The sequence below is a fragment of the Pyrus communis genome, chromosome 15 (assembly GCF_041283825.1).
Source record: "Pyrus communis isolate YQ-2024b chromosome 15, ASM4128382v1, whole genome shotgun sequence".
NCBI lineage: Eukaryota > Viridiplantae > Streptophyta > Magnoliopsida > Rosales > Rosaceae > Pyrus > Pyrus communis.
Window position 1 is genome coordinate 30,045,332 of NC_142579.1, and position 21,665 is coordinate 30,066,996.

The 21,665-nt window shown below is 35.5% G+C and overlaps 4 protein-coding genes, 1 non-coding gene and 1 pseudogene across 14 annotated transcripts; 3 read left to right on the top strand and 3 right to left on the bottom strand.

Annotated features, from left to right (window-relative positions):
- Positions 1 to 9: 9 nt before the first annotated feature.
- LOC137743580 (AP-4 complex subunit sigma) lies at positions 10 to 1,806 on the bottom strand. The gene is made up of 4 exons (XM_068483506.2): positions 1,531 to 1,806; positions 561 to 647; positions 401 to 469; positions 10 to 279 (listed from the first exon to the last, which is right to left on the bottom strand). The coding sequence occupies exons 1-4, from the start codon at positions 1,669 to 1,671 to the stop codon at positions 145 to 147; spliced, it is 432 nt and encodes a 143-aa protein (XP_068339607.1). The 5' UTR covers positions 1,672 to 1,806; the 3' UTR covers positions 10 to 144.
- Positions 1,807 to 2,469: 663 nt separating this feature from the next.
- LOC137747535 (ATP-dependent 6-phosphofructokinase 7-like) lies at positions 2,470 to 4,103 on the bottom strand (annotated as a pseudogene).
- Positions 4,104 to 4,960: 857 nt separating this feature from the next.
- Positions 4,961 to 7,211, bottom strand: LOC137729230 (nudix hydrolase 8-like). Its single transcript, XM_068468097.2, has 9 exons — positions 7,063 to 7,211; positions 6,571 to 6,836; positions 6,414 to 6,479; positions 6,061 to 6,198; positions 5,883 to 5,957; positions 5,745 to 5,795; positions 5,623 to 5,657; positions 5,431 to 5,539; positions 4,961 to 5,240 (listed from the first exon to the last, which is right to left on the bottom strand). The coding sequence occupies exons 1-9, from the start codon at positions 7,154 to 7,156 to the stop codon at positions 5,055 to 5,057; spliced, it is 1,020 nt and encodes a 339-aa protein (XP_068324198.2). The 5' UTR covers positions 7,157 to 7,211; the 3' UTR covers positions 4,961 to 5,054.
- Positions 6,290 to 6,391, top strand: LOC137720543 (U6 spliceosomal RNA). Its single transcript, XR_011066536.1, has one exon. It is a non-coding gene; the product is annotated as a U6 spliceosomal RNA (small nuclear RNA).
- A 1,347-nt stretch (positions 7,212 to 8,558) lies between the features above and the next one.
- On the top strand, positions 8,559 to 11,331 carry LOC137716095 (putative mitochondrial-processing peptidase subunit alpha-2, chloroplastic/mitochondrial). 10 transcript variants are annotated; one of them, XR_015956300.1, is made up of 5 exons: positions 8,559 to 8,823; positions 9,267 to 9,556; positions 9,660 to 9,740; positions 9,921 to 10,351; positions 10,443 to 10,458. XR_015956300.1 is itself a non-coding variant. In XM_088685194.1 (5 exons), the coding sequence occupies exons 2-5, from the start codon at positions 9,335 to 9,337 to the stop codon at positions 10,910 to 10,912; spliced, it is 372 nt and encodes a 123-aa protein (XP_088541320.1). In that variant the 5' UTR covers positions 8,572 to 8,823; positions 9,267 to 9,334; the 3' UTR covers positions 10,913 to 11,331. The 10 variants fall into 10 exon arrangements, 2 of the variants coding, with proteins under 2 accessions (XP_088541320.1, XP_088541321.1); XR_015956302.1 differs by lacking the exon at positions 10,443 to 10,458 and adding an exon at positions 10,880 to 11,331 and having other exon boundaries at positions 8,572 to 8,823; positions 9,921 to 10,029; XM_088685194.1 differs by lacking the exon at positions 10,443 to 10,458 and adding an exon at positions 10,880 to 11,331 and having other exon boundaries at positions 8,572 to 8,823; positions 9,994 to 10,029.
- Positions 11,332 to 15,213: 3,882 nt separating this feature from the next.
- LOC137715762 (NAC domain-containing protein 75) lies at positions 15,214 to 20,682 on the top strand. Its single transcript, XM_088684861.1, has 7 exons — positions 15,214 to 15,351; positions 15,826 to 16,070; positions 16,310 to 16,487; positions 16,744 to 17,348; positions 17,887 to 18,240; positions 19,043 to 19,180; positions 19,926 to 20,682. The coding sequence occupies exons 2-7, from the start codon at positions 15,948 to 15,950 to the stop codon at positions 20,013 to 20,015; spliced, it is 1,488 nt and encodes a 495-aa protein (XP_088540987.1). The 5' UTR covers positions 15,214 to 15,351; positions 15,826 to 15,947; the 3' UTR covers positions 20,016 to 20,682.
- The last annotated feature ends 983 nt before the right edge of the window (positions 20,683 to 21,665 follow it).

A 21,665-nucleotide genomic window follows, 5' to 3' on the forward strand; every position in this document is an offset into this window, starting at 1 on the left:
CAATCAAAATTTTTAATAACCAAGAAAAAAGAATGGTATTTATCCTCATTGCGATTGTTGTACAACAGGCAAACAGAAGCAAAATCAAACCCTTCGAGTAACTCGATTCAACGCATAGCAACTAGCATCTAAAATGGCATCTTTCTAATTCATTTTGTCCATCAGCTGTATCGGCGCCAGAATGCTAGACTTGTTCGTCTCAACAATGCATCCATTCATGACCATTTCTTCTAGCATGAAATGCGCTTTCTCCAAATGGAACATGATGTCTAGTTCACACTGCAAATTCAAGAGTAGGAAAACAAAAGTCGGAAGTAAATACCAAGAAAAAATGTTCGTTTAGCTCGAAAGTTACAAGAAAAAGTGAACTATGCACTCTGTTTCTGGAAGAGGAGCTTACCACATTGCCGAAATGACGGTCCATAGTCTCAACCAACAGATGTATGAACTCCAAAATTGCAAGCTCATTCTGCAATGGAAATGACAAGTAGAGGGAAACAACGATTCAAAGACACGGTTGGAGGCATCAAAAGAACAGGTTTGTGTTTTGAGTAACTTACTTCATCATTGTCAACTCCAACCAGGAAAAACAACGAAGCATAGCGCCTGTACACAATTTTGTAGTTCCGATGCTCAACAAACGAACACTGTTCCATGTACAAATACACATCAGCATCATAAACATGGATAACGGCTTCGCATAGTATCTACTAATAACAAGAAAACAAAAAACTAACTTGAGTTAACTCAAAAAGAACGACAAGTTGATCAAGTTTGATATACTTATGCTATTTAACTACAAAACTTTATGACACAGCCCATCCAAATTCCATGCATATGCAAGCGAAGAAATAACCACTACCGGTGCTAAACATGACTAGCATTAGCATTCCCCACCCAGTCACCTATGCGTGAGCATCCTAATAACCAACCAACGCAACCCGTTTAGGCGTTTACTAGACCTCGTTCAAGGTAGGAAGGCAGGTAGTGAACTCTTCCAAATGAATTAAGCTCAGCGGGACCCAAAAATATGAACTTCGAAAAGGGTTCGTGACAAATGAGATTGCCCCCCAAAGCCCCTAAACATAAAATCCTAATGCAGAACATGGATCATAGGGTAATGAGCGTAATGTAGCAAGTGCTTGATATTCACGATCTGTATTCTAACTTCAAATCATCAAACATATACTCGGAGTTTCGAGTTCGATCTAAAGCGAATTAACAAGAACATTTTCTTAAACAAAAACTCGATGCACCCAGTAAAACTTAAGAAATACAAAACCAAAATAACCCAACAAAGTTTCGGATCCGAGCTCCACTTTTTTTCGATGAACAAGCAAAATCCATCGTCACCTAATGATATTCCAATGTTCAACAACTTAGCATGAAAACTCAGCATTGAGCAATTGAGCATTGCTAATTTCGTATGCAACAAAAGAAAATCGGAGATTCTGGTTCCGATAATTAGATTCGATGATCAGGCGTAGAAATCGATGAAAGGGAAGTGCAGAGAGAGAGAGAGAGGGGTACCTGTTGCTCTGCGCGGGCGAGGCATTTGCGGACGATTTCAGGTTCAAGAGCTCGCCGTTCTTCGAGAGTGAGGTATTCGTAGTATTGGGCAAGCCGGGTCTGCCCCTGTTTGTTCACCATCAGTATAAATCTGATCCCCATCTCCTTCCTCCTCTCTCACTCTCTCCAACTTCTCAGACGGACGTCTGGTTTTCTGCAGCTCGAGCAGCCTCGAGGATCTGTTTTTTATTTTGTACGAAACCTCGAGGATCTGTTTTGCTGAATCATTTTTCACAAGCTTTCTTTTTCTTATTAAAAATATATTTTCTTTTTCCTACAAGTTTGGTGGAGAGTGCCGAACGTATCTCTTTGAATAACTTCTATGTTTCGGCACTGAGATACCGAATATTTTCCCAAAAAAGTTCTAAAGTTGGGTGCTACTGAACTATCCTATATGTGTTTGGTGCTGCTGCGGTGAACAAGCACGGATCATAACTTTTTAAGGGCTAATTTTAGCTATTATTCTTAAAACTCGATTTTGATCTCACTTTATTTTCTGAAACTCAAAAATCGCGCTTTACTTTCTAATACTTAAAAGTCGGTCAATTTTAATTACTTGTTTCTGTTTATTTTGTCTAAAAGACATGGAATACTAGAATGAATGGGTGGCATATCTCTTCTTGGTCATCCATTACTTTTTTTCATGGTAGACTGCATCACAGTCAAATATTCTGGAAACAAAAGCCTTACATCCCCGAACACCTACAACAATAAGACTTCGATTCTCGCCCTCTCTTTTGAATATATGAAACTAAAACTAAGGAGCATTACAGTAGCGATCTCAATTACAAGCATAGCTGATTTCCTTGTTCAACAAGTTGTCCTCTAAACCATTTTCCTGATCCAGCAACTAGGTTGGCGGATCTTCCTCTTTCTTGTCCTCGATGACATCTTTAGCACTCAAGAAGTTTGGCTGGTTTGTCGAAGATCGAAGCCGGGCCACATTCTGCCAATTATCACAACCTTGTTATGCTGCTCTATGATTCTCTGCAAATCATCCATTAATCAATCACTTCATGTCAATCACTAGTTCATGTTTTATCACAAACTAAAAGATAGATAAATTTTACGGATAATGTGCATTAGCAAAACTAGTTACAAACTTTTAATCAACATAGAGTTGAGGACCCTAAACAGACATTTAACCGTACGTGGCTCACGTTTTAGTATTCTTCTATTGTATGTTTAGTGTCCCTCCCGTTCTATTTTTTGTTAAACGTCAGTATGTCTGCGTATGCCTCCTAGTTTTATGCATGACATGACGCACTCACATGGAAGGGTATATAAGAATGTCTCCCATTGACAGGCCCAACTGTAAATCCTGTGTAACCAGCCATTGCTCCATGGACAGCGCTTAGAGCAAGAAGCATGCAGTAAACGTTATCGGAGGGCATTTCTTGGAACCGCTCAGATCTTATACGTAGGATCTGCAAATAATGAAGTGCAATGCTTAATTAATTGCTCTAGTCCTTCCACTTGCTGAGAACATAATTGTTCCGCCGCGTTTATGGATGGTGTTCACGCTCTTAGAGTGAGGAATCGTGTTACGTGAGTAGAAACCCCGGTATCCTTCCTGCAAATTTACGTACTCCATTAGCCAATGTTGCCACTGAATCATGCAATCCAAATCTCCATAAATCAGTTTGACACTATAAATCACTTGCATCAATTCCGATAACTTCCTTTACATAATACATATGGTGCAAGCAACATGCTATCTCCCTAATCACTGTGTTGAGTCCAGGGCATAGACCCCCACATGTCACAATACAGGCATTAACATCATCCGCTTGAAAATACACCTGATGACAAAGAAGCAACAAAGTCAATTGACAGGATCATGGTATTTAATCATGTCAAAATTCGTTTGTAAAATACACGAAAATACGTACTCTTTGGCGCGGTCCTGCCCTCCGGAAATGTGTGCCCCTTGGACTATTGCTGTGAACAACAATCTGCGAAAGGCAGAAGAGAACACAAGAACTAATTTTACACAGATAGTAAAAATTGCAATCCAATATGAACATGTAATTTCTTTATCAGAAAATTGGAGGGAAAACTGCATTCAAAAAAGGAAAAGGCTTACCTTTTAGGCAACAGTGTCATCCACATTAACAAAGTACTGCCTGATGATAATTTCAAAAAGAAAAACACTAAAACAAAGTACTGCTTGAAATAAGAAATATGCACTTGAAATGTCACTGTAACGGTATTTCAAGTTAACTATATATATATATATATATAATTTTCAAATAATTGTGTGTGATAAACTTAAAATACAACTACAATAACAAATTAATATATCCTATAAATGTGTGATTAACTTTTTTTTGGGAAAAGATGTTTCAAACACCAATAGAGAGTATAAAAGATAGCATAAAAAGCTGTTCAAAACTCAAACATAACTATCAAAAACAAAAGTTGTCTTAAAAAAACACACCCTCGTATGAGGAACAACTTCACACAACTTACTTGACAACTGAGTATGCAGGATTGCCTTGCAACGGGTTCGGGTGGGTCTGCAAAAAGGCCATCAAAACACAGCGGATTTGGGTAGGTTGGATTTGTCACATTCAAGGGCTGTGTGCCACATGTATTTGTATGGTCGGATTAGGGTATAGGGTTTGATGTACTCTGCAGAACCATCTTCAGGTGTTCTTGTCACAATCTTATAACTATGATATATAGGTGGATCGATGCTCTTTATTTGTAAAAGAGGAGTGTTAAGTCTCTTGATGTACATAGTTCCACATTAGAGTACGCATGCGTTCAACAGATGCCACTGTCCAGTTTGATCTTTACCGTAATTAGATAAGATTAATTGTGAAGTTTTTTTTTTATTATATATAATTCAGCATAGCGTCCTATGCAACTAAGTTCTTTAAGTTTTGAGTTTTGTATGCACCTAAAATATCCTCTTTTTTATAATTTATCGCAAGTGTATCCCCCAACTGTATGCATGCAGTTGGAGTTTTAATATAAAAAATAACATGGTGTTATAGGAAATTATCATCTTTATAATATGATATACATTAGATTCACGAGGTAATTATAAGTGTGGCGAATTTTCAAGTAGTCCATTCTCATCAATGTGGGATTCATTCTCCTATGACGTATTTTTAAATCTAACACGTGAACAACATAATAGGATAAAGTGGAGCACATGTGGCCTTTGGGTTCTACACGTGGGACTACATGATCTGAATACCATGCAAAGAGTTTAGATTCTACCATAAAACCAATTAGAAATATGTGAAGCAACCAAACTTATAGCCCATGTAAGGTCCATCCTCCCATCGATGTGAAATTCATTCTCAAACAACTTGGTTTTGTGTTATAAAAAAAAAATGTCATTAATTTGACAAGTTATTTAATAATGTTATAGATTAGATTATGGAGGAAATTATCATCTTTTTAATATGATATATAATAGATTCAGGGGGTAGTTAAATATGTCCCCTTGGAAAATAATATAAGATGAAATTCTAAATATTTTTGAATTCATCATAATACAAGTAAGACACTTTTCCATCAATTTTGGAGTTGAGCTGATGACCAATGAATCCACTGTAACGATCTTCTTTGGCCGCCATGCATATATCAATGACTTTCTTTGACAAGAAGTCATCTTGGTAATATGGCTGGGTAATAAACTCATCAACAGGCATCCACTGAAAAAGAAGATGATCAAACACATCAATCACTCAGAAATCGGAGTGGGAACAAAAATTAATTTCCCGATAAAGTTTTTGATAAGACGAATATTTTTTATTAGTCTAATTTACAGGACACGACGTCTAATAACTGGTCAAACCATGATCGCTTTCAAAGAAATTTAATGTGAGTAAAATTTGATTATACCTTTGCAGCTTGGATTTCCTTGTCATCTATTGTGACCTCGTAGGATAATGGCTTGAGCATGCAGACAAAGAGCAAGTCTGACTGGTCAAATGCTACCAAGTGTGCGTGCCTAGCAGAAGAAAATAGATATTAATTTCATATGCATATTTATATACATAGCAAACTAAGGAGAGATTGGTGCCAAGACCTCACCTGAAAGCTACCATTTTTAGGAAAGTGGTGTCAATCTGTGAACATTAAAAAGTGTGATTAGTGGGTGTGATTAGATTATTATTAAGAAGTAATTAAGGCAATGATTAAAATTATGTTCTTACACCAGTTTCTTCTTTTACTTCTCTGATAGCTCCAGAAAATATGTCTTCAGACTAAGAAAATTAAGAAGAGAATCACATTATTTCTTGTCCATCAAGGAAACCGAAATTCCATGAAACAAATAAATGAGAATTATTCACCTTGTTGATATAGCCAGTGGGCAACTTCCACACACCGGAGCAACTACAAGGGCACTTCTCTTTTACCACAAGAACCTTAATTATGTTATGTAAATTGCATCAGTCAGAAAAATTTACAAATTATGCAATGGCCCCAAAAACGCGAACAAAACTTTATTGGATTTCCATAGATATATACCTCTCTTTTATCGTTGATCACAAATCCTGCGATACCAATTTGATGCGAGGGGCTAGCAGGAAGCACACATGGTTCCTTCGGAATCCAGTATGTTAGCATAATATATCCTGGTTCAGCATGGTGATAGTTGAAACCCTCCTGATTAACATAAGCCAGTCAGATGTGTTGTAATTAACTAAAACTATAAATTTATTAAGTTATGATGAGAATCGAGTGTTTCTGAGGTCCCATTGGACAACAATATTATGTCCATTTGGAACGGTATAAAGAAAATTACTATAGCCTCAGCGCAAGGATGACACATATAGATTGAGAAATAGTTCATTTTTTTACATGTATTATGGAATTGTTACCCGAACTGCAATTGGAACAAGATCAGCTTGCTCTTGCAGTATTTTGAGCCATACTCCCCTTTTTCCCTGCACATAATAGTACTTTTGAGCCATGTTTACAAAGTGCCTATCCATACTAATATGGTACGAATGTGTCTCATTTTCCCATATATTATACCTTCATTTTCCAGTTGGATAAGGAAGCCTGAAAAGCGGATGCAAAAGCATTTGCACTCGTGGGAAGGCTCTCCGAATTAATTATGAGTCCACCATATTCATCGTTCCATGCATCAAGTATTCCCGTTGTCACACTCTGGGAAGATGAGTTGGGAGATGTGACATGAGTTGCTGCTGTTTTCTTGAAGCCACCCCCAAGAAATGGCATGCCGTGAAAATTGAGCTTAGCAGTTGAGCTCGTTGAGTGAATATATTTCTGCCGAAATCCTGAATAACATAATAAAAAGTTGATTAAAGTCCTTATGCAAAGAAATGTCTTAAGCCAACTGATTAAGGCAATGTGTCCATCCCCTTACAGTTAAGATCGATTTCTCTTCCCTAAAGACTAGACTAGTTTAAAGTATCACCTTGTCAAAAACATAAAAACATTTGTTTTGCAATGTAAACTAGAAACACATATAATCTTATATGGCAAGGAGAAGTAAGTACTGACCATTTGGCAACCACTCGAAAGTGCAATTTTTAGTCCAGGAAGCTGCAAACATTGGCCCGTGGAAACCCCCCAATGTTGCTGTTGCCATTGTCATAGTTTTGGAAACAAATTAAGACAGGACCAAACTAGTATTTGTATAGAGCCATTGCATGCAAATTGATGTGCAGGAAACGGAGAGAAGGTGAATATTGAAGGGAATAGCATCTGCAGGACAAGTAGTAGAGGAAAGAGAATATCGCTTAATCTATTATGCATATACAATGTTATGGCAAGATTTGAAAGTGAGATATTAGCGGCCCATCATTAATCAACGTTGCATTGCAGGTGCGTGGTCTTATCACAAATTGTTTCAATGTAACTAGTAATGAAATTTATTACATTGTCTTTTTCTAATCATCCATTAGAGTTTAAAGTAGGAACAAAAGGTCACCCCAATGGATGGAAGCAACTACAACTGCAACTAGTAGTAGTGAACTTATCCTTACGTCCTTTTAAAAAGAATGATGATATATTCCATTCCATTTTCAAGCATTTCATGGACATTCTCTGCATATAAATTCTCAATCTTAATCCAATATTTAGAAAATTGGACTTCCATAATTTTCCATACCTTTAATAATTTGACAATGTTCTTATAAAATTCATCATGTTTTATCCTTTTCCGTCACTTCATGTTCACGTTAATCCACTTCATTGTTCATCTTAATTAAAGCTTCTGGAAATGGAGGTAATTAGTTCGAATTTGCTTCCAAGTTGGCAGGAAGCAGGATTCCAAAGAGTTTAAAATCTTGGTCTTCCAGATCATTTTCTAAACAGAATCATCATTTGAATAAGGATCATTGTCTCATTAACTTTAGCATCACCATGAGTTACTTAGCACTAAGGATATATTCACATTCTTTGATGCTCATAAGTTGCTAGAATATTGAACAGTTGGAATGCGACCACTTGTCCCGCCCGCAATCTGAGACAAATACTATACATATATGACGAATAGTCTAACAAAAACATGACAACTTCATAAAAGAAGTATTTTATCATAAAAACACAAATGGCAACGTTTTATTTGTATAACAAAATATAGGAATTTTAACACACTCACTTTGAATCAATTCGTATGTTCCAGCGAGATTTTGAGTGATCAAAAGATTGAAATGGATCAAATAAACTACTTTTTAACCTTGAAATTTAAAAACTTGAATAATGGTATTTCGTGTACACTAAAAAATGAATCTAACAGTATTTAAAATTTATTTAACACGCATCAATTGATATTGTTATTTTCATTTCATGTACACTCGTTAATTAATACCTTTTAAACTTGTATTTAATGAGACAATAATTGGTGGTGTTTTTTCTTTGTTTTAGAAAAGGAAAATCCAAATTTTTTTCGTTAATTAATACATTTCATGGACACTCGTGTAAGTCTGAGCAAGGTATATTTGCTCATGCTTACACCAGTGTTGACTTGGCACTAATCCAGCCGTCAATGTAAGGATTGTATCTTGTCGTCAATTCTACGGCCCAGATTTCCCCATTCGCAAAATTCCACTTCAGTCCGACCTCCGCAACCGGTAATGGTGGCACCAGCACGTGCCAGCCAGTCCCTCACATCCGATTCCTCCTCCACTCTTCCCAAATCCTTCCACCAAAATTCCACAGCGAATCAAAGTCCGTACGGTCAAGGATTTTGAAGCTGATCGGCACCCTCCGATCGCCGCCATGTTCAAAACCGCAGCTTCGCGCCTTAGGGCTCTCAAGGTCAGTACTTGTCTCTGATAATTTGGTGATTTCATTTGGATTTTAGTAATGCGTGATGGTTGTTTGGATGCCGAGAAAGTGTAAGAAAATTGGAAGTTTGCGACGTTAAGATAGTAAAATTCAATCCGTTAGATTAGTAAAGTTCAATGTTTTCAGCGTGAATTCAATTCACTACGTTTTAGTAAAGTTATATTCAATTTGTTTCAGAGTAGTAATGTTCAAGTTTTTGAGAAGCAAATTCAACTTTCATAGAAAAAAAATTCAATTCGCTACGTTTTAGTAAAGATCAAGTTTTTCAAGGTTCTGTATGTTTTGGTGGAAGTTGAGATGCTCAGTAATTTACCCGAAAACGAAAGGTTCAGTCTTTTAGCTTCTATACAAAATTTCTGTGTTATTTTCATGTACGCTGATAGTCTGATAGAATGTAACTTTTCTATTCGCAGATTTCGATGGGGATATTAGGGTCGTATAAGCGCGTTTAACAGGGGAGTGGCCAGATTTTCAAGTTTGAATGATGTTGCAACGAAGCCCTCCTCCTCCTCCTCCTCCTCCTCTCCTTTCCGAGGTTTGTTTTGGCTGGCTGATTGGGGAAAAGTCCAGGTCTATGCCTCCATTAGGCTTGCTTCTTTCAGGCATCAACCTCCCACCTGCATTGCCTGACCATGTTCAACCAGTAGATGTTAAGATAACAACTCTCCCGAATTGTGTCAAAATAGTTTCCTTAAGGTCAGAGGTACGCACGGTCGTTCATGGAAGTGCTTATTTGATCTAATTTATCTATCCCTTCTTTCTTTTTCATCCAGTAACTTAAAAGTTTGATTTGTCTTGCATGACAGGAAACTCGTTGTGACCTTGCATTTAAACTTCCTGGTGGCTGGCACAATGAGAGGGATGCAATGACTCTGAATACTCTTCAGGTCTATATCAACTATCGTCTTTCTCTAGTAACTATAACTCCTTGTGTTCCGCCCCCCTCCCCCCACCCCAAAAAAATAAAATTGATGCTTTAACACTTCTCCTTAGTGTGCTTTCAAGTGTTGCTCTTATTTTATTTATGCTATATGCATTTCAGAATTTTACTCTGTGCTCTTTATTAGGATTGAAGGTTGGAAGGCGGTAACGAATCCAGTTTAATGTAGGCACTAATGGGAGGTGGTGAATCTTTTTCAGCCTGTGGACCTGGAAAAGGGATGCACTCACGTCTATGTAAGTTTTCAAAAGACAAGCAGAAATTTAAATAGTCCAACTAAAAAAAGTATAACATGGACATTAGTGCTTCAGGAGGTTCTGTTCAACTAGCCACTAGGAAGTAGAGTCCCTTTTATATTTCACCTATTCCGTTCTTTTAGATCAGAAGTGTTCATTTTTTTTTCTTGTTCTGGTTTAAATAGCCTTGGCATCTGAATTAATGTGCTATACGTGATGAGCAGATTCCCGTGTGTTAAATCAATATTCAGAATTTCATTCGATTTTAGCATTCAGTAGCATCTACAACAATACTGGCATTTTTGGAATCCAAGCTTCCACTGCAAGAAACTTTCCTTATGTCATGTGAAAATGTGAATAAGGAGAATTTATTTTCTGTTTAAACTATACTGGGAGCTGCCTCTGGATTTCAGTGTCCAGATTTTTTTTTGCAACAGCCATTGGGAGACAAATTCTGACGTACAGTGATTGGTAAGGCCTTTCTCGTACCTGTATATATTAGTGTTGAACTGTGTTGGATGTGCCTAATGCATTTTTGATTGCTAATGCGGACGTTGCTTGTTAGTTATCTGTTTAACGAAAATGGATTGTACGATAATGCTTTGCAAGCATATTGTGCTATTCGTCCATTATAGATTGTACCACATGATTGGTATTGGTATAATTGTGGAAAAAGCCCCAAACTATTTCAGCATCGGTGCTCCTATCCCTCTCACACGCATATTTTCACATGGAACTCCTAGGTTTATCAATACCTTATGCTGCTCACATGTTTACGCCTTTTTACAAACCACTTGAAAGAAGTTCGTTTCTGGTTTTTATCTTCACAGAAACTTTTATTCCTTGTTAGGAAACTGAGCCATCTCTTGAAGGCTGTGGATGAGGTTTCGTTGAAGGATATCCCTCCTATTGGTTAAAAGCTTTTATCTTCCCCTCTTACAATGGCATCATATGGTGATTGCAGGTTATCATCTTACTGAGAATCCTCTGTTCATGTTACCAGAGTCCCAAGCTACGGTTCAGTCTGCGAAAAGTTCCATTTAAAATGAATTTGCTTTCATGTGCCAAACTGGGCATTAAGCTGATCTGTTGTCTTCGTTTTGCTTGGCATCCACATACGCTAGAGCTTGTATAAAAAAATTTCGGATGAATGAGGAAATATACGTAATCTCGAGTGTAATTAACCCAATACGTAGTCTCGATCTTATATGTATCTCTTGTTGGTACAGTTTATCAGACGATGGTTATGCCATTGTTATTGTATCATTATGTCTAATTTTATTAGCAAACGTTGATGGAAAAGTCAAAAGTGCAAATTGTTGAAGAAATGGAAGCAAATGTTAGATATTGTAGATGAACCTAACATCGGCACTGCTCTCCTCTCACAACCATTCGGAGTCGTACCGAACTTACCATGACAAATCTGGCACGTCCGTACACTCAAAATTCTATGATAATATATTCTAGCTAGACAATATATTCTAAACTATTTACGATGTTCTATGTTACATGGATGAGTATCTGATATTATATTCTAGCTAGACAATATATTCTAAACTATTTACGATATTCTATGATAATATGATATCCTAATCAACTGATCTAACTCATGTCTTAAGGAATAAATATATTATTTTAATTAACTAATTTAATTCACATCTACTCTAATATAAATATAAAGATGAAGAGATTAAGGACAAAATTCTGAAGATTCTTCCCCCTCTCAATCTTCTGCCCAGTCTGGAAAAAGTAGAAAACAAAGAAAAGAAAAGAGAAGTAAAATAGAAAAAGAAAATTATATTATTCGTGTCTTTTGTCGCCTCTACTTGTCTCTCACTTTGTGCTTTGAGAAATCATGAATGTGCCGACGGATTTACCATTTGTGGCGAACATCCATTAGCATTTGGCAACCACCCACTCACCCGCTCATCCACTCATACGCAGTTTTACCACGGGATGAGATTGGCAATGAGGAATGTGTTAAAACATGCATGCAAAAACACCATTATCATAAACTTATGATCATCATGAACAATATTTTCTTCCAAATCAAAGTACGTCGTTTGCTTTCTACAAACCATATTTTTTATGACAACGTCCCGCCCCCAATGAGTAGTCTCCTCTTGCATTTTGTACCAAAACTCATGAACTATATGTGTAGTGTATTTTGTTTGGTTACAAAATGGTCAAACGTTGAAGATCATTCGAACTTTGGCCTCGAGTGCGGAGGTAAATGTTTACCGACACTACAACTTTGAGGAAATCTTTAGTAGATTGACTAAACTCTTTTCAACTCAAATTTCTTCACAATACTCTTCAAACAAATTAGTTATCCGTGAGTCAAGTTTAGTTTTCCAAACAATGGATGCTCACAAGGGAGAGAAAGTGACTGTAGAAAAACCCTTCCAATGTACTACATTTTTTAAGTAATGTGAGTTTTACTTTAAAGAAACAATCAAAGCTTTCCAAACTTTGGCTAGCGATGTTGGAGAGCATTATGAAAGTGGCTAGTTATAAACAACGTACATTTACATCATTTCAAGTCGAAACGGATTATTTTTTAACCAGTATAGTTGAAGGTGCTCTTACTTATCTACGATTTCACGAACCATATTCAATTGTAAATATGTATGTGTGTTAGCATGCAGCATGCCTATCAAGCATTTTCAAGAAAAAATGTCCACATTTGAAAAGGCATGTGCTTGAATACGGGTAACCGTATTAAGCATTTTCCTTTCGGTCCCGGACATCACGACTTTCTAACCAAGTCCTTGTCCTTCCCGATAATCTTGTCTTGAATTTTGCTCAGGAAACTTTTTCAGAGGGTTTTATGAATATAAAATACAAATTGCAAGGTTTCTATTATATTCAAGAATTTAATTCTTGGGTTGAATCTTAATTTATATGTTCTTTGACATGTACCAAGTATTATTCTACCTACTTGTAGCAAATATTCTCATACATGTCTTTACTTATATAATTCATAAAGAGGGAGTATTTTCCTCGTAAAGATGTGCCCAAATAATGCAGAGCTTTGAAAGTTCTTCGAATATTTCATATGCAAATCATGCCATATAAATTTGAATTGTCCCTTATTAGTAAATATTCCTTGCCTCAATTTTTCCTCTTGCTGAAAAGACATAGCAGTTTCCAGTTTTAAAATACAAAAAAATTTGTAGATAGACATGCCACATATACTGAAGAAATTTTTTAGTGTAACTGTGCAGTTACCTATATATTCACCTCATACGTTAATTATTATAACTCAAGTTTAGATCCTAAGTTTATGAAATTTAACTGTGTCGTTTTTATCCGTTGGTACTACGTGGTGATGATCGTTACATTAAAGAATTTTTCCATACGAAGTATCAATAAAGCATAAAAAAAAGTGTTGATATAAGCTGTTTTTATTGAATAATACAATAGGACAATCTAATTCTTTCATTCCCTAGGGACAAAAAGGGACCAATCCAAGGTTTTCAACAAGTTGAATTCATGATTTTTGTCTCGTATTTCTGTTATATATTCCCCAGAATCAATGATATCTGATCTTTTCATTAAGAAAATTACGATTTAAGCCCAAAATGGAATAAAAATAAGTTAACTTAAGGATTTCTATTTTTAATTAAAGAACAAAGAAAAAGCAAAAAAAAAAAAAAAAAAAAAAAAAGACAAAAAAACAAAGGGGGAGATATCAGACAAATAAGCAATCATGGACATGTATCTGTTGTGTAAACAGCATGTTGGACCATCCATCATTTTATTTTTGACTGCTTGAATGAATGAATGAATGTTATAAACGTGAAGGGCTCACCATCATCCGATGCATATCAAGACACTTTCGATAGCACAAGATTTTCCCAGGCCACAAGGATCTAAGTCCCACCCTTTGGGGACCCCACTTCTTTCAAATATAGGAGGAGGCTAACATACTTTGTATGAGTGTGCAGTACCCGAGGCATCCTCCTCTAAATACAAATAACACAAGCCAGAAACAAGGGCCATAGAAAAATATATTTTCCAGGCAAAAAAACATGATTTCTTTTCGGATGAGGTAATTTATTTACTCGGTGGGTGCTTCTACCTGAAGTTTCCTCTAGAGTTTTATTTATTTATTTCTTTTTATAATATGTTTTTTTGCATAAGTTGTAATTAAAAGGGGTGGTGGTGGTCCATTAAGTATACTACCTATTTGCCTTGCACATCAAGCAACCTTCTAATGCCTCTCTCTCTCTCTCTCTCTCTCTCTCTGCAACATTCATGGCCAAAGCATCATGATCAGCACTCCAGCTCAATACCCATGTGAGCACCAATCATCTTTTTTTTCTCTACAATATATCTTTTGAACAATTTTTTGGCTTTATTATATATGCCTCATAACTAAAACTTTTGTAGGAAAATAAAAAAATAGTGGGACTGTAAAATTCCTGATTTCGTCTCTATCACTCAAAGTTTCTGCTGCCACGTATATATATATATATATATATATATATATATATATATGTACAAGTATATCTATCTTTGTTTTTTTTTCTTTCTTTTTTGTCATGAATTTAAATACCTTTGTTGACATCCACCTATTACCAAAAATACCAAACCATTGTTTTATAAGTATAAACATATGTATATATTATAAGTTTCTTGTTTAAAACTTTATACGTACTACTCAAAGCTAGACTAAAAAAATGAGGAGGGTTAAAATCAGGATGTAATGAGATAGTAAAAAATTGCTCTAATTATCAAAACACTCTACCAATTGCTACTTAATTATACATTCAATATATATATATATATATATATATATATATATATCTTTGTATTTTTTCTTTTTATTTTGTCCGCCTTTTACCATGAAAATACCAACCATTATTTTATACATATAGACACATATATATTAGGGCTCCTATATACTATAATATTATACGTATAAATCAATTTTTTCAATAAATATATATAAATATTGCAAAGATGGGTTCATCTGCTTTTGTATTTGTGCCTTAGTAACAGCTGTGAAGGCTGGTTCTTGCCTTTTGCTTTTGTAGTCAAGGCTCTCTAGCTTTCTTTAGCGCAAAACCAACTTGGTTTTCTTTCTCTCTTTCTATCCTCTTCTCGTATCTCTCTCTCTCTCTCTCTCTCTCTCTCTCTCTCTCTCTCTCTCTCTCTCTCAAACCGCCTAGCAAATAAGGCTTTAAGGGCTTAAAGATGGTATGTAGTTAGGGGTTTGAGGACAACTTTTCCTTTTTTTTCTCACTGCCCCTTCAGTTAAAGTAGAGAGGGAAACTCTCATCTCTCTCTCTCTGGTGTTTTCCATGGTTAAAGCAGGTTTATAGCTCAATCTCTCACTGTGACAGTTTCTTTCCTTTTCTCTCCCTAGCTTACCTCAGATCCCTCTTCTCTCCTCCTCACTGATTTTCCTCAATCAAAATATCTGTATTTCTGTCTTGGGTTTCATATATCTCACTTGGGTTCTGCAAAAATCCCACCTTTTCATATTAATTGGATTCGGCAAAGGGAGAAAACTTTACAAGCTTTCAAAACTTGTTTACGATATTTTGCTTCCTTTCTTCATTAGCTTGATGAAGCTGTTCTTCTTGCTTGATATTTAGTTCGTATTTCGATCCTCAATCAAATTCCCAAAATCAATCCAGCAAATATATATATATATATATATATATATATATATATATATATATTATATCAGATATATGTTTTTCATTACTCTTTTTTAAGAGTACCCTTTTGTGCATACAGTTCATCAGCAGATCTCAATCAAATTTGTGTATGATTTGTGTATAGAGAGAAAGCGGCTGGGATATGAGCAGCAGGCGTTTTTACAAGGATGACGAAAATTTCGCAGAAGACGGTATGTCGATGAGTTTGAGAGAAAGAAGAAGATAGCATTTCATTTGAAAACAGCAATGAGTAAGAGTAATTTGGGGTCCATCAGAAGTTCTGATCTCATTGATGCAAAGCTTGAAGAGCATCAGATGTGCGGATCCAAGCAGTGTCCCGGTTGTGGACACAAGCTCGAAGGAAAGCCGGTACGAGTAAATCATATTAATCCAACAATTAATATTCTTAGCTTGGCATATGAAGAATTATGGTTCTTGCATAATATTGTTTGATAGTAATTATTTTGAATATGGAGTAAAATTTTATGCTAATATAAAAAGGGTCCATCTTTATCTTTTACTTTAATTTGTTTGTTCTCTTTTTTATGGGTGCTTTAATTCAATATTTTTAGTTGAAATAAAATTAAATCGAGCTAATTTGCTTGCAGGACTGGTTAGGTCTACCAGCAGGAGTGAAATTTGATCCAACAGACCAAGAACTAATTGAACACCTTGAAGCAAAGGTAGAAGCCAAAGACTCCAAATCTCACCCTTTGATTGATGAATTCATCCCTACAATTGAAGGAGAAGATGGGATTTGTTACACCCATCCTGAAAAACTTCCAGGTAAAAATATTTGAATATTAGTATCTATCTCTCTCTCTCTCTCTCTCTCTCACTCTCTCTCTCTCTCAAATTAGTGAAGTTGAAATAGTATGATTGGCAATTTGCAGTTAGTTTGTTGCTTACCATACACTACTTCAGCTGATGACTTAATTGAAAGAAGCTAAATATTGTATCACATTTTGTCACACCTAAGTCAACCTAACCTTTTGATTTGGCAATAATATTAATGTCTTGTTCACATTATTTCTTGCAATAGGAGTCACAAGAGATGGGTTGAGCAGGCACTTCTTCCATAGGCCATCAAAAGCCTACACAACTGGGACAAGAAAGAGAAGAAAAATCCAAACAGAATGTGACTTGCAAGGAGGGGAAACAAGGTGGCACAAGACAGGCAAGACCAGGCCAGTCATGGTGAACGGAAAACAAAAAGGCTGCAAGAAAATTCTAGTCCTCTACACTAACTTTGGGAAAAACCGAAAACCTGAAAAAACGAATTGGGTGATGCACCAATACCATCTTGGGCAGCATGAGGAGGAGAAAGAAGGAGAGCTTGTGGTGTCAAAGATATTCTATCAGACTCAGCCAAGGCAATGCAACTGGTCTGATAGAGCTAGTGCGACAACTGGAGAAGGAAGCAGTGATATTATGGCTACTAATAGCAGAAGAGATAGTGGGAGTGGGAGTTGTTCTTCTAAGGAAATATTACCTTCTCATCCTCATAGAGATCATGATCAAATGGCGGCAACAGCAATAGCTGCGGTTGCTGCTGCTGCTCCAATTTCAAGCTACAGTGGCATTGACATTCATCAGTTGAAATCAGACCACTTCAGCTTTGGCCCCTTCAGAAAAAGCTTTGATGAGGTAATTAACAATTATAATTACATCAATTAGATAAATGCTTTCTGCATCTTCAACTTCAAAACAATTAAATTAAAATTTAATAAGATAAATTTTATTAACTAATGTTTGTATTTACACATCACGTTTCACATTATGTCGCCTAAAACCGTGATAAGACTAGCTTATTCATTATTAAATTAAACACTTAAAACAAATTTTTCATATATGCATCTAAATACTTTCCAAAAATTTAATTAGCCATATGTGGTAATAATAAAAATGTTTTCTATATGCTGTCATTTTCTTCATAACCCATTGCTTGCAATTGCAGCATTACAAATTTCATGGACCACTCTTGATTTCATTTCTCAGCTAATAAAACTAGTTTACATACCAAAATGGTCCAGACTGAAATCAAATTTCAAGCTGCTCGACTAATAAACACACACAGAAATAAATAAAACAAAGAAAAGATTAATAAGAAAATGAAGTGAATAAAATGTGGTTGATATAAAAAAGACATGGTAGCGGATTTGTTCATGGGGGTATCCATTTGCAGGTGGGGATAGGAGGAGAGGCGTCAACGGTAAGGGAAAGACCAGAAACTGGCACGTGCGAAGAGATACAAGAGCAGCACCAGAGATCAGTAGCAGTACAGCGTCATCATCATCATCATCATATGGGCCATGAACTAGTACCTGATCATCAGCAGCAGCATCAACATGAACATCAACAACAGCAGCAGCAGCAACTGCACCATCATCAACAAATTGCAACAGCTACAGCTTTCCACATCAATCGCCCTTCACATCCCATTTCCACCATCATCTCTCCATCTCCTCTCCACCACACCTCCATCATTCTTGATCAGGACTCCTACTCCCGGTTGATACTTCAAAACGAAAATTTCCAGGTAATATTCCATCAAACCCCATATCTTCGTACTATCACAAGTAACCCAAGCTAGCTAGCATATATAAGTATACATAATGAAGCAATATATTTGACATACTATAAAAATTGAACTAATCACTTTTTCACCCTACTCCACTATCACTTGAATTAGAGCTCATCACCAGTAATCAGCTGGTGTATTTATTCTAGTTGGTTTAGTTTTACATTTGTTCATTTGTTAGTGGTCACATGTTATAATTACTTGGTGCATACACTTGTGTTCACTCTGTGTGCGTAGTTCCTCATCTACTCACTTGTGACCGTATTTTATTATAAATGAAACTGTTTATTCTTTAGTATCATTATATGAAGATTATCTCTGTAAAAGATCAACCAAGTTGGAAATCACTTAGTCATTCATTTAAATAAGATAAATAGATCACGAGAATAGTACTTGTTATCAAAACCGTTAGATATTATAATATGCCGCCAAACTTTCATTGAAAATATATTCCTCAACCAAACAAAGAAAGGAAGAAGTAAAAAACTGAGTCAATAACTCGAACTGAGTTGCACCTGCGAAGCCCGTTATCACATGACCAAACCCTAGCGTCTATGCCATGCTGTACTGTACATGTGGCAAACCAATCTCTGGGGTAGCTTTTAGTGTTTGCTAAATTGCAAACAATGAAACTGTCATTTCACTTTTTAATCCTTGAAGACAATATCATTAAGATGTGCACTTGTTTATTTATTTAATTTATATGTTTTTGGTTTGTTTGTCGTTAATTTATTTATTGCATTTATCTATCAATAAACAGGCACAGCAACAACAGCAGCAGCATCAACAGCAGCAACACCACAACCAACAACAGCATCATAAAATGGGAGATAGGTCTGCATCTGGTTTGGAGGAACTAATAATGGGCTGCACTTCCAGCAGTAGTAATATCAAAGAAGTGAGTACATATATCAACTTTTTTACTCTGAATTTCATGACCCTTGTTTTGTCATAATACAAACTAATTACAAGACAAAAAGAAGGAAAAAGTAAGCAAAGGATCATTAGAAAGAACCAAAAGCAACAAAGACCAATTTATTTATTACTATTAATTTAAATTAAAGATAGAGAGAAGCCAAAGCCTTTTTGCCCTTTTCTCTTTATCTTTTTTTTTTTTTTTTTGGCCTTATCATTTACAAGTTTTGGAGGTATTATAATCCTCCCCCAAAAGAAAAAAGGACGGTAGACACTTAGCATATCTAGACTCTAAGGGCTATACAGAATATAATCTTTTTTGCCACCTGACTGTAAAGCCGTCATTATGTTGAATAATTTCAAACCGAAATTCAAAACACAAAACCTTTATTACCCACCATTTTATTCTTAAATGAGGTAGTAAAAAACATAATAGGATCAAACCCTAACAACATATAAAGAATATATTTATTAAATTATATAGTGAGAGACCAATGTACATTGTGAAAACGACCGGCTTTCTATTGAACTCAAGTAGAAACTCTCTTTTTCACTTTTAGAAAACAAAGGTAGTGATAGCCATGGACTCTGGTTCTCTGCTAATTGTAATTATAATTTTACAGGAAATTTTTTGTTGCAAAATTATCAGAAAATTAACTTTTTAGAAACCCTAATTAGTTCTAATTATTAATCTAAACGTGGCAAGCTTGCAATTAATTTTGTTGCAGGAGTCATCCATGCCAAACCCTCAAGAGGCAGAGTGGATGAAGTACTCTTCCTTCTGGCCTGACCCTGACAACCCAGATCATCATGGGTAGAAGAGCACACAAAAAAGAAATATATTAATAGAGAGAGAATAATAAAATCACCGCATCGATCACAGTCACAGTCACAGTCACAGACAACATCATTGTCATCAATCATCATTTGTTTCCCACCACCATCCCTCGTGAAGTTGCTTTCGAACGTGAGAAGCAAAGAAGTTATAACCATCCATGGTTTCGTTTGGTCACCAACTTTTTTCTTTCTTCTCTCTCTCGGCTTTCAACTGAACTAACTGAGCAAACGGTCCAATGTTGGAAAGGAAAGATAGGACAGGAGAAAGGAAAAAAGGGCGGAAAAGTAAAAGAAAAGAAAAAAAAGAAATGAAGGAAAGGCTGCATGCTGCTCTCTCTTCTGACAAAATAGAAGGAGAAACCGAAGACCCAAAGCAAATCCATTGCTATTCTCTTCGTGCATGAAAATCATCACCACTATCATTGCACAATATCATCTTTATGGGCTATATCTTATTATTATTTTATTTTATTTTTTAAATGTTTGTAGAATGTTTCTTTTTTCTTGTTCTTTTACAGAAAAAAAAAAATACCAAAGAGTAAGCGCCAACTAATGCAACATATACTTTGTTAATTGTGCTCTAGCTTTGGTCAGTGGCTTTGTTAGTAAAATATCAATAGGGTTTCACATTTTTTCTCTTCATAGAAATGTAAATGTGTTATTATATTAAGACAACACGTACAGTATCTTTTTTCATAGTGCTTTGCTTTTTGTCCACTTCTTTCAAGTTTCAATGTTATTGGAAAATAAATCCATAGAAACCAAAAAGAAAAAGGAGAAGAAAATTAAGAAAAGTATAACACATAAGGAACTAATTCTTAATGATGTCATGAGATATATTTGCAATTGTTTTACTCCTATGGTATATGGACAACTTTAAGATATATCTGGGACTAATTTGATAACCATTTTTATTTTTTATTTTTCAGTTTTTAGTTTCACATTTTTTTTTAAATGGTTATCATATGATTCTTTAATTTTATTTTTTATTTTTTTTTTATGTTTTCCATTTTCTTTCGTAATGTATATACGCATATATCTTAAATATTTGCTAGTAAAGATCAAATTATCTGGATGGCTTCCAATTATCAACAAATGCGAAGAGATTTCTGGTTCATATACTATTGTCTTGTGTGCTTGCATTGCTCTAGAATCCAGATGTTTTCCCATTATGAAAAGGAAGTTTGCTTTCTATTTTTGTTAGGACAGAAACTTTACACTGTCATGCCACCAATTATGTGGCTCCCTACTTAACTCTTAAAATTAATTAGGATAATTACATTTTATGTCACTTCTTAATAAGTGATCCAAATGGAATATATACACATCTTAGTGGAAGTTGCACCCTAATTGGTCTTCTTTTATGAAAACAATGATATCACTATTGGTGGATTTCGAAGTCGAAGTGCATGCATGGTTTTTGTGCTTTCTCTTAAAGGCCGTACCATAAGTGGTTTTCCAATATTTGAACTACTTAGCCACTAAAAAGGACGTGAAGTGGGGTTCAGCTAAAATATAATTTTTATTAGAAATTAATTTGGAATCTTAGCTAGTATAATATATAGTAACAATAAGTTCACAATTTTAGTCGGTCTCTCCGTTGTTTAATTAATTTGTTACTTGAGGGCTTT

Bases quoted from the DNA above. Each gene is read 5' to 3' on its own strand.
- LOC137715762 (XM_088684861.1), top strand. From the start codon at position 15,948: ATGAGTAAGAGTAATTTGGGGTCCATCAGAAGTTCTGATCTCATTGAT. The intron at 16,071-16,309 runs GTACGAGTAAAT...ATTTGCTTGCAG, and splicing joins ACAAGCTCGAAGGAAAGCCG to GACTGGTTAGGTCTACCAGC. The intron at 18,241-19,042 runs GTAATATTCCAT...ATCAATAAACAG, and splicing joins TTCAAAACGAAAATTTCCAG to GCACAGCAACAACAGCAGCA.
- LOC137729230 (XM_068468097.2), bottom strand. From the start codon at position 7,156: ATGACAATGGCAACAGCAACATTGGGGGGTTTCCACGGGCCAATGTTT. The intron at 5,796-5,882 runs GTGAATAATTCT...TAATTTTCTTAG, and splicing joins CCACTGGCTATATCAACAAG to TCTGAAGACATATTTTCTGG. The intron at 5,241-5,430 runs GTATAATCAAAT...CTTCTTTTTCAG, and splicing joins AGGAAATCCAAGCTGCAAAG to TGGATGCCTGTTGATGAGTT.
- LOC137743580 (XM_068483506.2), bottom strand. From the start codon at position 1,671: ATGGGGATCAGATTTATACTGATGGTGAACAAACAGGGGCAGACCCGG. The intron at 470-560 runs GTAAGTTACTCA...TTTCCATTGCAG, and splicing joins TTGGAGTTGACAATGATGAA to AATGAGCTTGCAATTTTGGA. The intron at 280-400 runs GTAAGCTCCTCT...TTGAATTTGCAG, and splicing joins ACCGTCATTTCGGCAATGTG to TGTGAACTAGACATCATGTT.
- LOC137716095 (XM_088685194.1), top strand. From the start codon at position 9,335: ATGATGTTGCAACGAAGCCCTCCTCCTCCTCCTCCTCCTCCTCTCCTT. The intron at 9,557-9,659 runs GTACGCACGGTC...CTTGCATGACAG, and splicing joins TAGTTTCCTTAAGGTCAGAG to GAAACTCGTTGTGACCTTGC. The intron at 9,741-9,993 runs GTCTATATCAAC...AATCTTTTTCAG, and splicing joins TGACTCTGAATACTCTTCAG to CCTGTGGACCTGGAAAAGGG.